This window comes from Athene cunicularia, assembly GCF_003259725.1.
Source record: "Athene cunicularia isolate RWA chromosome 19 unlocalized genomic scaffold, athCun1 chr19_part1, whole genome shotgun sequence".
In the NCBI taxonomy this organism is placed as follows: Eukaryota; Metazoa; Chordata; class Aves; order Strigiformes; family Strigidae; genus Athene; species Athene cunicularia.
Window position 1 is genome coordinate 8,301,250 of NW_020799124.1, and position 19,193 is coordinate 8,320,442.

At 48.1% G+C, this 19,193-nt stretch overlaps 1 protein-coding gene across 6 annotated transcripts in view; it reads right to left on the minus strand.

Moving 5' to 3' along the window:
* The window catches only part of CAMKK1 (calcium/calmodulin dependent protein kinase kinase 1), a 102,048-nt gene that overhangs the window by 18,901 nt on the left and 63,954 nt on the right, over positions 1 to 19,193 (minus strand). For all 6 annotated transcript variants that reach the window (XM_026861569.1, XM_026861572.1, XM_026861567.1 and 3 more), the window contains exons 8-11: positions 19,032 to 19,053; positions 16,981 to 17,069; positions 1,957 to 2,156; positions 1,183 to 1,236 (exon numbers count right to left, since the gene is read on the minus strand). In XM_026861569.1, coding sequence (XP_026717370.1) covers positions 1,183 to 1,236; positions 1,957 to 2,156; positions 16,981 to 17,069; positions 19,032 to 19,053 — 365 coding nt within the window. The remainder of the gene's footprint in view (positions 1 to 1,182; positions 1,237 to 1,956; positions 2,157 to 16,980; positions 17,070 to 19,031; positions 19,054 to 19,193) is intronic.

Genomic DNA, 19,193 nt, shown 5'->3' on the forward strand with positions numbered 1-19,193 from the left:
CAAAGCATATTTTTCTGTAGCACAAGTTTTTACACCAGATCCATTTAGATCTAGATTCTGGCGCAGGCAGAACTGGCAGGCAGTCAACTGAGCTGTGGGGAGTACTGCGGGGGATAGGAGCAGCAGCATATTCACAGGCCCTGTGAACATGTGCATCAAAACTGAAGGAACAGATATGCTTGTTTTAGTGGGCTGTGGGCTGCTAGCAGGCCCTGTCCCAAACTGCCCAGCCAGATTAAATTATGAAATATAAAACAGGTACAAAATGTGCAATATTTACTGTACAGGGTCACAAGGAACAGACAAGCATATCCTTGTGCTTGGCTTTATATGCCCTTTCCTTCCGCTAGTGCTTGCACAGAGGGAAGTAATATCACCATGAGATTATAACAGAATGTAAAACCAAGGTCATACCCTTTCACTTAAGGGTTTGGTCCAAATCATTATGGACACAGGTCAGAGAGTATTTTCCATCCTGACTTAGCTCAGCAATATCACACCAGCAATGGAGATAGTTCTGCCTCTGCCATCTCCCCCAGCCACTTCTTACCCCTGAGCTGGATGCCTTGTACCCGTGTGGAGGGATCTGCAGTGGTCCATGCTTGGACATGAGGTTCAGGTAATGTACCTGCACATGCAGACTGGTACCAGCTGTACTGTTTGTCCTGGGAGAGCACAGGTAGGACAAGGGGCTTCTGGCCACAGGAGAGGAAAATGCCATGACAGGACATGGAGTTTGCAGAGGCAGCTCTGAAGAGCTGGCTCTGGTAAAGTGGCCTCCATCTGGCCCAGTTCAGCTCTGGCAGACAGAGCTTTCTGTAATCTGGAGTGATAAAGTGCTGCAGTGGCTTGGGATCAAGCCTATGCCCCTCTCCATGCTCTATCTGGCTTGTTTCTAAATACTGGCAATATGGATAACCCCCTGACAAACTGTTGTTGGTGCTGCTCTGGGTTTGTAGCACAAACAACTGCTCTGACTACAGGGGCCAACTCTAGACACCAGCCTTTCCACAGATCACAATGTCAGCCCCTTCTCATCTGCAGGGTGATTTGGAAAAACAGGAGCTTGCAGAAGGTAGGTCTTTGTTACTAAAAATCTGCCTTTATTTGGAAAGGAATGAGTCAAAAGCCAGGCAGGCAGACACTCCCATGCAGGGCTCCAGCATCGGAAAGCCAGCTTACCTTCCCATAAACAAAGCAGTACAGGGTAATTCCCATGGCCCATACATCAAGTGCCTGAAAGAAAGCATGCACAGGCAGTAAATGAGATGCAACACAGATGATCCGAATGAGCTGGATTTTCCTACCAAATCACAGAACATTATTTGTATGCATTCAACACTTTTTGTTTTATTGTGCAGAGTCTCTATGAAGCTGGGCTCCTAAAGGCATCTGTAGCATGCCTGGGTAATGAGGGCTGTGCTGGGCCAGATGCTGCCACCCCTGACCTTGCTGTGGAGTGCACTGATCAGCAAGCAGCCCTTTCTTACAGGATATGACACCTCTCAGGGCTGAACATCAAAGAGGAGATGAATCTCAAAAGTCTTATTCCAGGCAAAAACCCACACTAGACCCTATCCCCACATCCGCATCACAGCACTTCACAGCATCCCTGACTTTCAGGGGATCAAGACATGACCTTGGCGGCCAGCAGCTCCCTGTGCCTCTTCATTATTCTGGAAGGGAATTGGGAGTTTTCTCCCTTCCCTTTGGACAAGGAAAAGACTAACATGCCTCCTCTCTGGGCAGAGTTCTGCAGCAAAGTCAGTCTGCCCACTGCACAGAGCAACCAACGTGAGATTGCCTGGACTGAACACAGAATTAGAACTCTGGTTTTACTGAACAACCCCAATTTGCACAATAACCCCTGGGTGGGCAACACGCAAAGGATGCAGGTGTGGTGCTGCCCTTTGTGCCATGCCTGGGGGTCCCAGAAGACTGTGAGCAAAGACCTACCTTTCCACTGAAACTTTTGCCAGTGTCTGAAATGGCCTCTGGAGCCATGAAGGCTGGTGTCCCTGCTGTGCTGGAAAGCTGGGCGTCGTTCCCTTCAAATTGATTACTGACTCCAAAATCAGCAATTTTGACGTGTCCATCATCTCCTAAGAGCAAGTTGGAAGGCTTGATGTCCCGGTGAATGATCTTCTGGTAGTGCACTAAAAAAAAAAAAAAAAAAAGTAGGAGCATGGTCTGCCACAGCAGCCAACCCACCCAGAGGAAACCTTTCCAGGAGAATGAAACTAAAGGTGCGAGCTCAGGCACCCCAACTCGAGGCTGCTACTGGATATACAATATAATGCAGTAGAAGTACCATTTCCTATAGCGGTTCCTTTTCGGTGCCTCACTGAGATGTACAGAGCACAACACTCCAAAATACATCTGTCACCAGTAATTATGCAAAGAACAGACATAAACCCAAAAATAGCCCAACCAGCAGGACCGAGCAGAGCTGTCAGAGAAGGAAATTACTCAAATCTTGCAGATTTGCTTGGCCTCATTGGACCAGCTGATGGGTTGGGAAGCTTGTTGTATGGATCCAAACAAAGAGGTTCATTTTTAACTTGTTTATTTTGAAACTGCAATGCAATAAAGCGAATCAAAAGGGGCAGAACCACAGGTAGAATGAAACAGGCCCAAAGGAGGTAATTAGGCAAAACAGGACAACTAGCAGCCCAGCACCAAGGCCAGCCAACAGCTCAGAAATCAGTTGGTGTTTCCAACTCAAAAGATGCCTCTGACCATGGAGCAGTCACCATTATGGGCACTATGAATTGCTTGGACATCCAAAATGAAAGAAACCCTTGCAAAGAGCTTGAAGGCTGAGATGCACTGAAAACACCAGCACCAAAAAAAAGCTCACTCATTACAAACTATCTGGGAAGCAATACTGCAGCTGTAAGAAAGCCATTTCTGGACAACTGAGTGAAGCAGCAGCAGGGAGTTGCAGGTAAGTGGCTGACTTGTCAGGAACTTGGAGAACAAATTGAAAAATAAAAAATAAAAAAACCTTGCAGAACATAAAATTACCCCAAAAGCAGAACTACAGAAAACCCAGGAGACTGTACTGAACAGAGAGGAAATCCTTTAAGTCTTTACTGTCCTTCCGAGGGGAACAAGACCCCCCAGCCTCCCTCCTCCCCCAGCCCACACTTCCTTCTTGCGAACAGAGCATGTTTGGTTTTATACCTGCCCATGAGCACTTTTCCTATCTCCTAGGAAATACACCATTTTGTGAGGGAAAATGCTGGTCTAATCCCTTCCTGCTCTACACACCTGGTCAACACACTGCCACAAAAGCAGCCTGTGCTATGGAGCATCCCGAGAAAGAATAAACTTCATGTAATTGTTCTGCTCTTTTCAAGCCAGCTTTCCAGCAGCCATGTCTGGGAGTGGAGGTCATGCTTGCAGAGACTTTTTCTGCAAGGACCTCTCCTTAGTTTAAAGCACTGTCAGGGGTGCTGTCCCTGGCACATTAAAGAGCTGATCTGGAGACCCAGCAGACAAAAGCTTGCTGGAGAGCACTGGCGCTTCCATCCTCTTCCAGACGCACAGCAAGTACGTGGTCATGCTGTGATGTGAGCCAGTTAATGCTGTAACAGCCCAGCTAGACAGTCAGGATAAACACTGAAAACCCTGCAACAACAGTAATTATGAGGAGACATCTGCTCCACAGCAAAGCTGGTGGCGAGCTGACATTTCATTATGGTAATATAGGGAGGGCAAAAAAGTGAGGGGAGGAGTGAAGTTTCCCTTCAGGAGGTGATTAACTGCCTTTTACAAAGGTGTTTTGGTATCCTGCCTCATACTGCAGGGCTAAAATTCCCAATGTCTCTCAAATACAGGCCACAAACATATGAGGGCCATCCAAGTACATCCCTGGAGCCAAGTCTGTGAAAACTGAAGGAGTTACACTAGGCAAGCAGGTACTCTAGGCTTTTTATTATTTCTTCCATATAGGAAAGTAAAAAAACCAAAACAAAACCACAAACCAATTCCCATATCAAATAACTATTTATCCTGTAAAACACATTCCCTGCCTTTGTACCATCTAATAAAAGTAGAGAAAAAACATGGGTCGTTCGCCAGATGCTCTGTGTTTGTTCAGTGCCCATCTCAGCCGGGTATCCAGCAGGTCTGGGCACTGCTGGCTGTTAGGCACAGGAGCAATACAAATGTTGCACAAAGAAATAAGAAACACATCCTTTGCAAAAATCAAAGCCAAACAGCACGTGAACATTTGCGTCTCCCAGACCAGAACATCCACATGCCTGATGTGAGCTTTAGGGACAGTGATAGTCTCTGATCTCAACTGCTCAGAGGAAAAAATTAGCACAAGTGCCTGAGGGGCAGAGGAGCACAGGCTGCACTCTCAGAAGCGAGCCTGACAAGTCCCAGGGCTTTGCAATGCAGTGTCAGCCAGGCACTTCTGCAAACCTGGCACACAGTTCAAATAACAAAGTGGGATGGGAGGGAGACGGGCACAGAGGGAAGTGGCTGGGCAGGTCAGGAGCAGCGGTGCAGTGAGCTGTGTCCAACCCACGTGCTGTGCTGCCATGCTGTCTGGGTGAGGGTAATGAAAATCTTGTGCCAGCTGGCTTGAAAGACTTCTGCTATCTGCAAATCCCCTCTCCTATCCAGCTGCCTTGTGCAGAGGCAATAGCCATGAAGGAAGAAGGACAGAACAAGGTTCCATCACAGCTATAAAAATTATAAGAGCAAGAGCTCATGTCTGCCAAGAAATGGTTTGGTGTGGAGCTGCTAACCTGGTGAAGGCAACCTGAAATCCCTTTTCTGCTCTGAACAAACACAATTCTTACAGCCCCAGTCTGACAGCTGCTGTGGGCATCCTCTCCTGCACACTATCCAAAACAGGCTTCAAAATGCAGAGTCTTACCCTCTCCTGTGCTGTGCCTTGCCACCGGTACAGTTCGGTACAATGCAGGGCTGCAGAAAGAAGAGTAAAAAGATTCCCGAAAAATCATTACCTGGCTTGTTTGAGAGGTGCAGAAAGGAAGCAGAACGGCTCATCTGAAGGACATCAACAGTCTCAGAAAAACTTTCCAATAGACCAACTTCTGCTGCAAGCCCAGATCTCTTGCAGATTATGCATTGGAGGGAGAAGAGCAGGGAACAATTAATTCAGCAGGGCTGGCCAAAGGCTGATGGGCCAAGTGGTGGAATGTGCCCACAGTGACACAAGCATCACTGTCACACACTGCAGAGGAGCCCAGGACAGAGCTGCCTTGCAGGAAAGGTACCTGTTAAACCAGCATGATCTGCATTTCCAGCACAACATGCAGTGGAGAAGATGGTGTTATCCCTGCAGAACTCCAGAGGGAGAGCTAAGCATCTCAGAAATAAAAGCCTACCACTAATGATACCCTCCAGACTGCTAATGACTGTACAAAAGGGACATGGCACAAGGCGCACACAACCCATGGAGCCACCCAAGAGGAGTCTCTGACAGCCACAGTCAAACACAATCACCGGCACAAATTAACCCTCTAATTGCACCAGCCTGAAGCATCCGAGAGCAAGTTTCTTCCCTCTGCGGATATAAAAGCAGCAAGTAGGAAAGGCACCTTTGTTAGGAATGATATTCAATGTCACTGGAACCCAGGATCAGAGGTCCCACAAACAAAACATTCATCCTCTCCTGGGGATTAAGGACACTTTGTGACACGGCCGCTAGCAAACAAGAGCAGGGCTGTATCAGTCACAGAAGAGAAGGAAAAGCACTTTCAATATCCAAATAAAACCCACAAGCTTTAACAAAACATAACCAAAATAAACTATCTGTATTGCTGCACCTAAACTTGATCCATTGATGGCCTGGGGATTACTCTTCTTTTAAACCAACCCATGAGGTCCCCTTACATCCCTTCATGGGGAACTGGGACCCCTAAATTGAATCCATGCCTTCAAGGAAACTTGCAGCGACTCTGTGTTCTGCTCAAAGAGACTGGCCACAGCAAGGCATTGGGTTTTTCGCTTGTGACATTACAGAAACAGTCACAAAGTAGGCAGACACCAGCCCTGTCAAGACTGCCCTCAGACCCATGCCGACCCTGGACGTGGCTGCTGGATGCACAGAGCCTTGGGAAGGACCTTCCCATCGGTGCTCCCCTCCCAGGCCCCACCTGCCACACTCAAGGGGGACATCAACAGCCGAAAATCACTCATTCCCATGCAAATGCACCCATTGGCATCCCTCCCAAGGTTAAAATCGCTGCTGACCTGGCCAAAGAAGAGCACTTTACTGAAGCTGCTTTGACAAACCGACAAAATGGTTCCACTCCTTGCTTTTGCTTGGAAAGGATTTTGCTCTAAAAGCAGAGGTCAGCAGCTTGCTGGAACAACCTCCCATGAGCTCCAAGATGTTCTGCACTTTCTCTGCTGACAGACCCGATTCAAAGAACAGATCAATACCTCTTCATAATGAAAATGAAACAATGTAAGATATTACAGAACCCTTAGGAAAAAGTCTGATTCTGCAGCGCTCCATTAAATTTGGTTTTATTAGACCTATCCTTCACTTCAGTGGAAAGGTAACGGTATTTCAGGCCAATTTGCATCTGAGTTACAATCCCATGGATTTCTAGAGCATCACCTATGCAAAGATCCCAAAGCCAGTTAGAAATGTTTGCTTACTAAACCTCACAGTCACCCCATGAACGAAGCAGGCAGGACAGGTGAAGGCCCACATACTACATTTTCATCACAACTTGTGTTAGAAAGCCTGATTTAGGCACATCTGAAGTTGGACTTAGTCAAACCCTAGAGCCCAAGGGTGCTCAGAAACAAGGGAAATCATGTCTAAAAGCCTAGACTGTCTCCTGACTTGGGGCATGGAGCGCAGGCACCTAAGAAAAGCCTGGTGAAGGCTGATGCTATGTGGCAGAGAGACAGAACCTCAGAAGAGGATCTGGAACCCTTCAGGGTGTGAGCAACAACTGGGAAAGGACCATCTTCCTCTGTCCTTCTTGATTTCAGACACAGCCTCCAGCAGGTATGCTGCAATGCTGCCTATAGCAGCTGGGATAAACCAGTACTTTGCTGTTCAATTTTGAGCTCATATGAAACAACTATTCAAAATAAAAGGTCTCCTTGGAAATCTGCTCTTCAGGGCATTGTTTCTTCTTTAAGATGTATTTTAATTCAGTTGGTATTAGCAGCATGGATAGCAGCATGCATTAGCAGCTTGGGTGTTCATGTACAAATTGGAGTAACCCACTTTCTCAGAGCAAAGGGGGTGCGAGATGTGCCCTGCTGGGGTTGCCCACTTCTGTTTTCTCACCTTCTCAACAGGGGCAGAACAAAGAAGCACCCGCTGCTTCATGAAAAGCTGCCAGTGACCTTGCAGCTGGTCCTTATGGCAGAACTTGTCCCAGGATGGACTCTCTGAAAGCCTCTCCAGCGGCACACCTAAATTAATCACATCCTTTCAACAGTTTCAGGCTGTCTACAGCCACTTCTCCCATAACTTCATCAGCACCAGAAACATGGTTTCTCATTCTTGGCCCTAGACAGTGGGACAGCCGGGAGGCTGTCACAGCTGCCTGGTGGTACTCTGCCATCCAGATGCCTCCAAGCTTGCAAACACTCTGGGTGCCGACTGTCCAGGGAATGAGCAGCTAGTTTGTACTTCCAGAACACACAAAAAAAGTCCATTTAGGACATCGCTTTGACGCACGCTGAACATCATCGCTGTGAAAAGCCAGCAGGTGATGTGGAAATGGTAGTAAAAGGAAGCATAGGCTTATGTGCCTCTGAACTGGGGTCAACGTCCCTGCAGAACCAATAAGTAGTCAGAGCCAAATGACTTCAATAACCACAAAATGAAACTCTTGCAGAAAGCCAGTACTCCAAGTGCTGCTGTTAACATGCACATTGCTCCTGAGAGGGTCTCGCCACTTGGGCGGGTATGGGGCAGCACTGAGGTGGAGCATCACGGCTGTCAACTGTGCTGTGGCTCAGAGATCCTGCACCGTTTGTATCTTGAGACAGTGTTCAGGTAGGGGTGGCTCTTCGGTGGCTGTGGTACAGTAGATAGGGCTGGAGAAAGGGGCAGATTTTGAGGAGGATCTCTGCTGCTGGGCCAGCTGGCTCCTCTCTGTGCATGCAGCACACAGCCCTGCCTGGGCTCTCTTGCTCTGCCTCCCTGCTCCATCGCCGCTCGTTAGCAAAGCCCTGCTGAGCACATAATTTCTTTCTGTTCAGTCCCTTGGCTGCCTTTAGTGGGACAAGAAAGCTTTTTTCACATCATGCAACTCATTTCACAAATGGTCCTTGTTTCTAGATACCACAGGCTGCTTGGAGACTAAACAGGCTTTTCTTTTCATTCAGAAGCAAACACCTGGGAACTGTCTGCCTAGATTAACAGCCAGTGAAGACCAGGAGGGAACAGGGATAGAAGTGCCAGAAAAAGAGGGATTTTTCCTTGGTCCTCTTAAAAAAGACCACTTTTACTGCATTCTGTTCTGGAAACCTTAGCGCTCCAGCAATACCAACTTGCTAAAAGCTCACTTAAAAATTACACATATAAACTCTGCAATGCACTGACACACCCTGCTATTTACTGAGGCCGATGCTGAATTATACTTGATTAAAAACAGAATCCCATTCCCATTCAAGGGCAAAAGCAATCCATATGGTGCTACTGCAGAGTCTGCTTAGTATTACTTTCACATCACCCCTGTAGCAAAGAAATGATTTAACACCCTCCCAAGGAAACTGCTGCACCACCATCCAGAGCTTAAAACAGAAGGCTGCTCTTTGAAGCAAGCCTCTGCCCTTGTCCTCAATGCTCCACCAAGGAAGAGCTGGAGGACATGGACACAATGTGCTGTGCAAGGGAAACACCTTCCTTCCCTCCCATGCTCAGCTCACTGCAGTGGCTTTGTGTAGCGGCTGTGGCAAGGATCCCAGCTCTGATTTTCTCATCTCTGCCACTATTTTGCCACTCCCCTGCTGCATCCATGAATCTTCAGCCACTTGAATATGCTGCTTAAGCCCAGGTTTTACAAAAGGGGGCCCCAACACTGTCCAGCCCTTTGGAAGAGGTTCAGCTTCCATTTGTGCTCCACCTTCAGCACCCGGCTGACCACAGCACTCCTGCCAGAAGGGATGGGTATGGGATACTGCCAGTAGGAAGCAACAGGGAAGAGGAAGGAGAAGTAGCCTTGTCAAAGACTGGTCTTCTACACCTGTCCTCCAAGCCACATGAGCCTCTAAACCCAAGCACAATCACCTACGTAACTGCATCAGACAACAACAGAAATCAGAGTGCTTGATCTTTAAGAGGCTCTAGCACATCTCTCTGATCTGCTTCACCAGCTAATTACTCTCACTCTTATGTAAGTCCTCATCGATCAGTATCAGTAACACTTGCAGCTACAGGAAAGGTTTTTTTGTTTGGTTTTTTTTTCCATCATCTAAACAGAGCTTGTCTGCACATGATAAAACACAAGCCAGCCCCTCTTCTCCTAGTGGTGTCATTTATAACACCCAGCACCTTGCAGCTGTAGTTGCAGTCGAGAGCCCTCACCCCAACATGCTCCATTGTGAGGGGCTCTGAACTTATGCAGGCAAGAGGCAGCAGCAGCGAAGGAGCAGGTCCCCATTTCCCACATGGAAATGCAGGCACGGATGGATCAAGTAGCTTGTTGGGAATCACAGCAGAACACGTAGCAGCTCCATCACTGTCTTGTGTCCCAGCTCTGCCGGCCCACATCAACAAGAGGTCTGAGGAACTCACCTCTGCCAAGAACCAACTTCTACACCACTGATGCTTCAGCACACCTACCCCGGGCTTATCTTGCAGTAGATATTCTTCAGAAGAGACAAGACTGTGTTGACTCAGCTGTTGATTTATTTTCTTAAATTTCCTTTTAAGATAACGGAAATTGTACTTACATATTGATGATCAAGTGGATTAAGTTTTATCTCAGAAAAGCCAGCTTTGATCTGCACGTCAGGCACTTTGTTATTGCTCCAGGCTTAGCGCGCGGGGCTCCAGAGCATGGCAGGCATTCGTACAGGTGCCCTGCAGAGAACAGCTGCTGGAAAGGCAACTGCCCACAGCTTCAGCTGCGTGTCATGACCTTCCCTTCAACCCAATCACTCAGATGAGACAAGCATTCCTCTGCAGAGGGGACCAGAGTTGCCACCCTTAGTTTCCCTAGACTCAGTCATAGCAGGGAAATTGTGCATTTTCTACAGACAATGAAGGCAATAATGTTTTTTCTTCCTTTCAGCCACACTGACAGCAACTGTTTCAGCTTCTTGTGAGCTGAATAAAATACTAAGCTTGCAGCTACACAGCAGAAGGAACGGTTGCTGTGCTTCATCTTGACTGTGCAAGTCAGCAGGGGTTTCCACTGGTCAAGCTTGCATGTGTGTTCTGCATTAAGTGTCTGCTCCTGGCTCGTGTCACCACCAGGCCACCTGCTTAGACAGACCTTTCATTTGCTTATTCTTATTCCTTACTTGGGCTCTTACTAAACGAAGCTGCTTGCATCCCAGTCCTAAAATCAAATGGGGATACTTGCCTGGCATATGCCTTATGTCTTCTGATGGAGTATGCTTCTCCCTCACAACCTCTCCTGTGGCTCCCACATACATCTCCTGCCACTGGAGAAGAGTTTAAAGTATCTACTCCTTGTGCTGAACCAAACATCTGCTCACAACAAGGAAAATCTTTCTGGCCAGCTGACAGCTGCCAGACACTGGAAGAAAATCCTCCCATTACATGCTTCACCTGGTACTGGTTTCCACTGTCCATTTGCCAGAGCAAACTAGCATGACGCCAAATTCACCTTCATTCAAACCCATTCACTGTGCAGTTATTAAATATAAGTCAACACTGAGTCAATCCAGAAGGAAATTTTACTGCCTTCAAGAAGTCAAACCCATATTCAGGTATCACCATATCCAGGATACTTCAGAATAATCTGTCTGTCCAGCACACTTGTAGGCTTTGTTGGTGGAGGGATATGTCAACTCCTGCAGTAATTATTTTCACCACATTTACTGTAGAAGACAACTCTGAAATACTGTTGTGCCCCCAGTAATCAAGGCTTGGGGGGGCTCCAGGACTGCTAGCTTTTTCTGACAGATGGTCACAGCGGTGGAAGGATGCTTGGCACAGACAAGAACTCTGCAGCCTTGCAAAGCCACCCATGAAGACGTAACGAGGTCTATAAATTAGGGGTGGCAGAGGTGGCATGACTGTTCCCAAGTCCCTGCTGGCATCAGCTGAAACCTGCAGGATCAGACTCCCCACACGATGTAAACAGGAGACAGAAGACACTGAAGATTTACACAAGTTTAAAAAGGGATTGTATGAATGAATGGAACAGTATTGGGGGCCAATAAATACAAAGACACAATGTTTGGCTGAGGAAATGCCCGGGCCATTGGTCTCGGGATGCTGGAAGGTATGCTGCAGGGTGCACGGCTGCCTGGCTCTGTGGGGCAGTGCTGTATTCACCTCCAGGCTTGCAGGACTGACTCCTGTCGCGGGTGCTAACTCCTTCGGCGACTATTCACTGTCCACCACATCTATTTCTGCTGAGTACCACTGGGAAAGCAATGTTTGCCTTAGTAGAAGGGAGACTGAAGCTTAAATAACCCCAGATAAGCACTACTAGAGGGAATTCACAAGTGGAAAGGGAGGTAATTGCACATATCCCCAATTCACAGAAATGCTTAAGCACATGCTTTAGTTAATGACACAAATAATCCGGCAAAACTTTTCCATCCAAAGCACTTAAATGCATGCTGAAATTACCACTCCAGCAGTACTTACAACACGCAGACGACAGCCTGCATCCCCAGTTCATGAGGGGGTGTGTGCAATGCCAGCTGTACTGGGCAAGCCTTGCAAGCGGGAGCAAAAGCACTTTCCTTCATAGGGCCCATTTCACCGAGATGGGAAATGCAGTTGGCATGTGCTCAAATAACTCCTGACATAGACCTGCGCCCTGTTGTGTGGACTAAGACAGGTATAGGAAAACAGAACATGTGAACCAGCAATATTACCACATATTAAGGTCAAAACATTTTCCCAGCAGTTTGGGGAACAGAGGAGAGGATACTCACCACAGGCAGATCTCCCCAGCTCTCAGACCTTGAACCTGCCTCTGTTTCTCCTTTGCTCAGTGAAGGAGGCTGGGACCACGCACCTATCAAAGTGCACTCCCCGCCATTAAACATAAATGCAGAAACCTGGCTGAAAGCAGTCAACAAAGCAAGGTGGCACCATGCCATTGCCTGGATGGGGGAGCTCCCGGCCCTCTCCAGGGCATCTGTCCCTGCCTCCCACCATGCTGAAGCCAGGCTTCCCACCTGGCGTGGGATGCTTCTGCTCTCACCACGCTGACCACTGCCTCCCTCCAAACACTTGTCCCCAGAGCCAGCCCTCTTGCAGGAGGCCTCCACCCCAGGCAAGCATCAGGAATAACCAGTGGAGTCCAGTCCCCACAGACATACAGCGGCTGTGGACCACGTGCCACCACCAGTAATTTAAAAGCTCAGCCCATGTCTCCCACCAGCTTGGCCCCTGCGGCCCCTTCCCGCTCACCACACTGAGGGCAGTGAACTGGCCTGGATTAACACCTTGCACACTCCAACAGGAATCCAGTTTGCAATTTCTAATTTAATAAAACCCAACCAGCAATGATGCATTTGCTGCTGTGATGACAGCAAGCTTCAAGCAGCTGCATGGTTATCGAGTCTTCCAAATTATATAACAATTATATATGCTTACATTAAAATTACCTTGCAATCTCTAGATTGCCTGGCAACACTTTTCCTTCAGCGTGCACGAACGGTGCACTTTTCTTAATTACATAATAATAGCCACGCATTTACCCAGCAGTTCTGAGAACACCATTTTTAACTTTCATTTGCTAATAAAATAAGTAGTTACTCAACAGCCCAAAATAAAGCATCCTATTGTTCCTCTTGCTGGGAGTGCTTGGGCATCCTATAATTTAATGCCCAGCTTCACTCCCTCTGCCTAGGACTACCCACACTTTACTACTACATTTTTATTTTATTTTTTTTTTTACTATCTTCTAAACTCAAAAGTTTCCTCTGAGCAGGAACTGTTATGCCAGCAGCATCCAGCACAGCACAGCTTGGCTCTCCCAGCTGAGGCATGCAGGTTCTGCTATATGAATGTTAATGAGAAAAGAAAAAGCTCCAATCTTTGCACTTCAAACTCTACTGAAAAACAGTCTTGAGTTTCCCATTCATATATACATTTCCACCAACTTTCTGGGGTGACCTGGCTGATTTTGGCAGCACCTGGAAGCATCTGGACTGTCACAGACTTGCAAACACTGACTTTATTCCCACCCACTGCTTTTAGACAAAAAATGAGGTGGTGTTGCATTTCTATGTGGAGATGGACCAGGGCACTGCAAACAACCTTCCTCTGCCTTGGCAAGGTCCATCATGCTCAGAGACTTGTTCTTTGCAGGTATTTGAAACCAGGTGAGTCTTCAACAAAAGCTTTGTAGAAGTGAGGGGCTCCGAGGAGCTGCTGAGCTTGCAGGGGCCACTGGAGATCAGCAAAATTAAGGCAGACATGGCTCAAAGCACCGTGGCTGCATGAAACAACTTTTGAGTTTGATGCAGCTACACGTTGCCTTTCTGAAAGCACATTTGAAACAATTCCCTCTGGTTTGTGAGAGAAGCAGCTATTTATTTCCTAAGGTTGAAACAGCTGGAAAAAATCTCACCTTGGATCAGGGAGGGTGACGAGCTCTGCCTTGCACATGCCTGACCTTTCACACTGCACTGCTCATTGACTGGGGATGACAATCACTTGCTCAAGTGCCCTTGTCCCTCCCTCCACTGGCTGCCCTGCCTTCAGATTTGCCACCAAAACCATGCATTTGCACTGTCAAAGTAAGCCAGGCTTATAAAAGGTGACCATGCCTGAGAGATGCCAAGCTAACCTAGATCAGTCTCTGGGAACCTGGCACAGTGCGGCTGCCTCTGCTGTCAGGTCAGCACAGAGAGAACCTCAAGGACAATGTGCATAAGCTGCTGGAGGGCAGACGAGGATGGAAGAGGAGCCAAACCAAAGGCCCACCTACGCCAGCACCTCGTCGCCTGCCAGGGTCAATAGCTTGGGGAAAAGCATCAGGCAGAGAGATGTAACCTCCAGCACCCACACTCCCTGCTTCAGGCAGCCTGATGGCAAACTCTGCCTGTAACCATGTATTTCATTGTTCTCGATGCTCTTTTCTTCTACGTATCTGTCTAATCACTTGCAGCCCCGTTTAGTTCTGACACCTGCTATCTCCCCAGTGCTGAATTTCACAGTTTAATTACATGCTACATGAAAAAGTAATTCCTTCCAGTTTAAACTGTTTACCTGATTACTTTGTTTGCTACCCCAGAGTTCTTGGGGTTTTAGAGACAGAGAAGATTCATTCCATGTCCACCACTTCCCTGACACTTCGGATTTTATAAGCCTCTGTCAAACCACCCCTTCCCATGATAATTTTCAAATCTTAAGAGCTCTGGTCTTATCCCTGTACAGATGATGTTCCATCTCTGTATGTCAGATGTTCCAGGACCATCCTGGTCACCCTTCTCATGCCTTTCTCAGTTCAAGAGCTCTTTCTAAGACAGGCTGAGCCAAGTTGCACAAAATATTCAGAATACTCCTTGCCTGTACCTAAGAGCCCTTACAGATCCAAGTAACTGTACAATGACATTTGCTGGTTTCTTCTCTACTTCATTCCTAATAGTTCTCCAAATCTGGTTAGCTTTGTTGAATGTCACTAAGTAATGGGCTGGTGTTTTCAAGAGAACTATCCAGAATGAAGCCTGATTGAGAACAGCTAATTTAGAGCCCGTCACGATGTATGTATTTTTAGTGTTGTTTCTCCCCTTATGCATTATTCTGCAGTCAGCAACATGAATTTTATCTGCCATTTTATCATGCCATCACTTGCTATCATGGCGCCTTCCTGCCAGTCTTTGCAGACAGTTTTAGCAATGACTATTCAGGGAATAACTAGATGTCATCGCCAATCTCTCTTATTGTACTCTACCCTTTGGTCATTTAGGAATACATTGAACAACCCAGGTCACATTATGGATTCCTGTTTATCTGCACTAATGATTTTTCTCCGTTGTGAAAGCTGTATTCCTACTTTCCTGATTGTCTCGTTATTAATCCACAAGAGGCCATCCAAGCAAAGAGACTTACAAGCTTCTTTATGAGCTACTGTTCATGGATGTAATCAAAAACTATTTGGCAATTGAAACACAATATGGTAACAGGATCACCTTATCTACGTTTGTTGTCTTCTCTGTAAAACCAACAGATCTGTGAGGCATGAACTGCCTCTGCACAAGCTGCACTAACTCTTCTTCCTCATACTCAACCATCCAACCATGGTCAAACCTTTCATGCATCACTGTGCGGGGAAAGCAGCCAACGAGATCACTGAACTCTATAGAAGGTTGTCTACAAGGAAGCCAGCAGAATCAAACAGGCAGAGACACAAACGCAGCTCACCAGCAGTTTGACAATGCACCAGCTGGTACAGGAGCAGTAATTGCAGACCAGGCCTCTCACGGGTACCTCTCACATGAGGTCACATTACGTGGGTCCCTGGCAGCACCCTGTGCATGAACTGCTCCAGTGCAAGCAGCAGATCTGAGGGTAAAGGCAGGGACCTGAGGTGAGTGAGCAGCAGGGAATCTGAGTTGTGCCTTCTGACTTGGTGACAATGCCAAGGGAGCCTTGGGAGGAGTGGGAATGTGCAGTGCAATACAACATGGGAGTAATGTCCAGTGCCACACCACACCAAAGCACCAGGCTCTCTGACCTACACCCCCCTGCATGGTACAGATGTGTCGTGCACTCACAAATGCTCAGCTCTACTGTGCTTGCTACTTTCAGGGGTCTGTCTTACAGAAAAGAAAGCAACCAGTAATTTCATGGTCATCCTCCCACTGCTGGCACAGGTTAAAAGAGAAGCCCAGCCACGAATCCTGCAGCACAAGGTTTGCAGATCAGCAGTGAGTACATGCACCATCTAACAGCCTCACATCCCCTGCCATGGAGAGCAAGAGGTTACACAGACATGCCAGCTCTGCTAGGAGTCCATGAGGGGAAACACCAGCCAGCCCTCGCTGCTCCTCAGGGGCCACGCTCACAAGATACCAGCGCACAGACTGCTCTATCCTGTGTCAATTCAGGGACCCCTCTTCTCCCACCCCTGCCAGAGTCATACCAGCAGGGACATGTCAACTACAATGGGGCCAGAAAACTCCCTGCTGTCATTTACAGACCTATTGTGGTCGCCTTCAGGACAGGCGCTCAACAAAGAATCCAGCCTCAGCCACAGTGGGAGAAAACTTACTAAAAGAAGGTGACAATAATCAAATAGGCTACAAAGAGGAACCATGAGGCTGGAGTCTCCAGTCAGAGCCCGGGAACACCCCTGAGTCACCACCCCCCTGTGGAGAGTACAGCAGCATTGGGCTCTTGTCACCCCACAGCCCTGGGTGACGAGCAGTCACTCAGACTGATGCAGACAAGGAAGCAGACAAGGACAGACACTCTCCCTGTGCTGCCTGCCAGCTCTCCCCATGGCCAGTGCTTGCCCTGCCGAACTAGAGACAGGAATTTGTTCCACCTGAAGCCAACTACTCAGTCTGTGTCACCGCAAACACCCTTTTTCTGGTTCTATTGCCTTCAAAGACGCTCTCCAAAAAGAGATAAATGGAAGAAAAAAGGAAGCTACTATTTTCCTAATGTCCTTCTGAAGGAACACCTGCTCCCAGCATCTGTGATGCTGCCTGGGTAAACCTGAGCAGGGAAACCCCCCGCTGGGGACCTGACTTACTCGGCCGACAGCCTACCGGAGCCGAGAGGCTTCTCCCCAGCGGAGCAGGAGGCTGACGCACGCGCTCCGCAAAGCTGCGCTCCGTGCAGGTGGTACTCACAGTACTCAATGCCCAAGACGATGTCTCTGAAGTAGAGTCGAGCCTGCTCCTCGCTGAAGGGCTGGTCACTCGGTACCTCCATGACAGGCCTGTTAGGAAGAGGAAGAGTAATTAAGTACTTTGCAGTAACACTCCCTGCCAGAGGATTTTGTGCTCTCCATCACCATGTCCCCAGCATCGCAGGCCAGGCTCCCAAGAGGTTCTGGGTGCTGTGATGCAGGATGTAGGTGTAGCCAACCCCTCTGGCCGTGCTGACACCCAGGTTAACGAGCTCATCTAGCAGTGGTGGGTGGCTCTGCACAGTCCCTGAGCCAGCGTGAGCCACAGAGACCTCGCCAACATCAGGATTAACTGCTGCTGTCTGCACAAAATAAGGCAGACACACTTCACTGAGTCCTATGGAAAAAGTGTAGTGAAAGAACAAAACTGGATCTGGCCTTTGGTTTCTTGCTAAAGCTGCTCATGGCTGTGAGCACCAGCATGACCAGGACACACCAGGCAGCAGTGGGGACAGAGTGCCTGTTGTTGTGCACCGCATGTCCTGCCTGCTGGGGCTTAGTCCTGAAGCAACATCAGTGTGCAGCTAGTCTGAGCCAAGTCAGAACCTAGACATGAACAACTGGCTCAAAGGTTAAGTGGAAATATTTCCAGTACACTGTGCTAAACGGCTCTGAAAACCTATTTAGCTGTTTAGGGTTCAGCCACCACCAGAACTCAGCCATTCAGTCCTCAACAGCCGTGGTTACCTGGTCAGCTTCTCTCCCTTCCTTTGTCTGCCACCACTGCCAGGAGACGCACAGTATCCTCTAAAAGCCCCTCTTCTGCCTGTGCCTGCTGAAAGCTGAGGGCAAAGAGGCTGTAAGGGCTAGTCAGCATCTTCTGTTCCCCAGCAGACCAATGACAGGAGCTAAGGACTTCGCTGCACTGGGGGTTAATCCTGCTTGTGCTCGGCAGCTTCACTTTGCATTTGGACATACACCCACTGATCTGGGCTGGATTTAAGTGAGTGCTCCTGAGACACCGCCCTTGCAAGCCAAACTCTGGCTGAGAATAGCCCATCACCAAAACCAAGCTCTGCTGTTCTTCCCCTCAGCACCCAGCAGCAAATCCTTCCTGTAACATTTCTTTCTTCTCCCTTGCTTCCATTTGATTGATGACCTTCATCTCCTATTTGCATTTTCCTGCCACTGCCTTCCCTCCCTCTTCATGTACATTTTTTCTGCTGCTGAAACTAGGGAGAAATAATGTGAGCAGCAGGACTGGCAGAACCACTAATGGAGTCTAATTGCCTTCTGCCAGAGGCAGACAGGCTGCGCTCAGCCAAACTGCACGTTCCCTGGCCACGGCTGATTACAGGAGCTTTTTTTCTCCCCCTCTCCTACAGGACAGTCATCAGCCTGGTCACCAGGGAGACTGGGTAGCCTCTCACCAGCAACCCACTGGAGCTGGCAGGCTTTTTCATTGGGCCAGAGAGAAAAATAAGCCCTTTGGGAATCTCCCCCATCCTGGGCACTGCTCTCCCAACCTTCCTATGACTCTGCAGAGCTACAGAATCAGCACAGGTGTAGCAAAAAGCAGTGAGGGGACTCCTACCACCTTATCACTTCTCCTGCTACAGAAAAAATACAGCAACAAAACAGCCTCCCACAATACGTTAGTGTTAGAGGTAAAATAAAGCAGTGGTGGGTGGCAAGTAAACATTGATGCAACCTCACATCCCCTGTGCCAGGAAAAGCCACAATGTGGCTGTTACCCCAGCCGAATATTCCTTTTAAAACCTTTCTTCCAGGCACCTGATGGGGAACTGGCATCGCATTTGTTTTCTGGATCAAAGCCCAACACCAGGACGTGTCCTCCAGCCCATCACTACTCACCACATCATTCCAGACTGTATCAGCACAAAGGCCCCTACAGCTGGATTTTGCCTCCTCTGTGCTTGCCTGCAGTCAGCGGTTTGCCCCACCACACATATCAAACCTCCATTTCACCTAGGAAGCTAATGATGAACACCAAAAATTTCAACACAAGGGGTCCCAAGAAGGCTTACTTACCCTTTCCTCAGGAGGTCAAACACTGCAAGAAAAGGAAATCAAACCAGGAATGAATCGGAAGAGGGGACTGAGCTTATTCATTTTTTAGCACCTACAAAAACACATCCATTCCCATACCTGCAACATCAATTTACTTCCACTTTATTCTCTTCCCTCACCCAT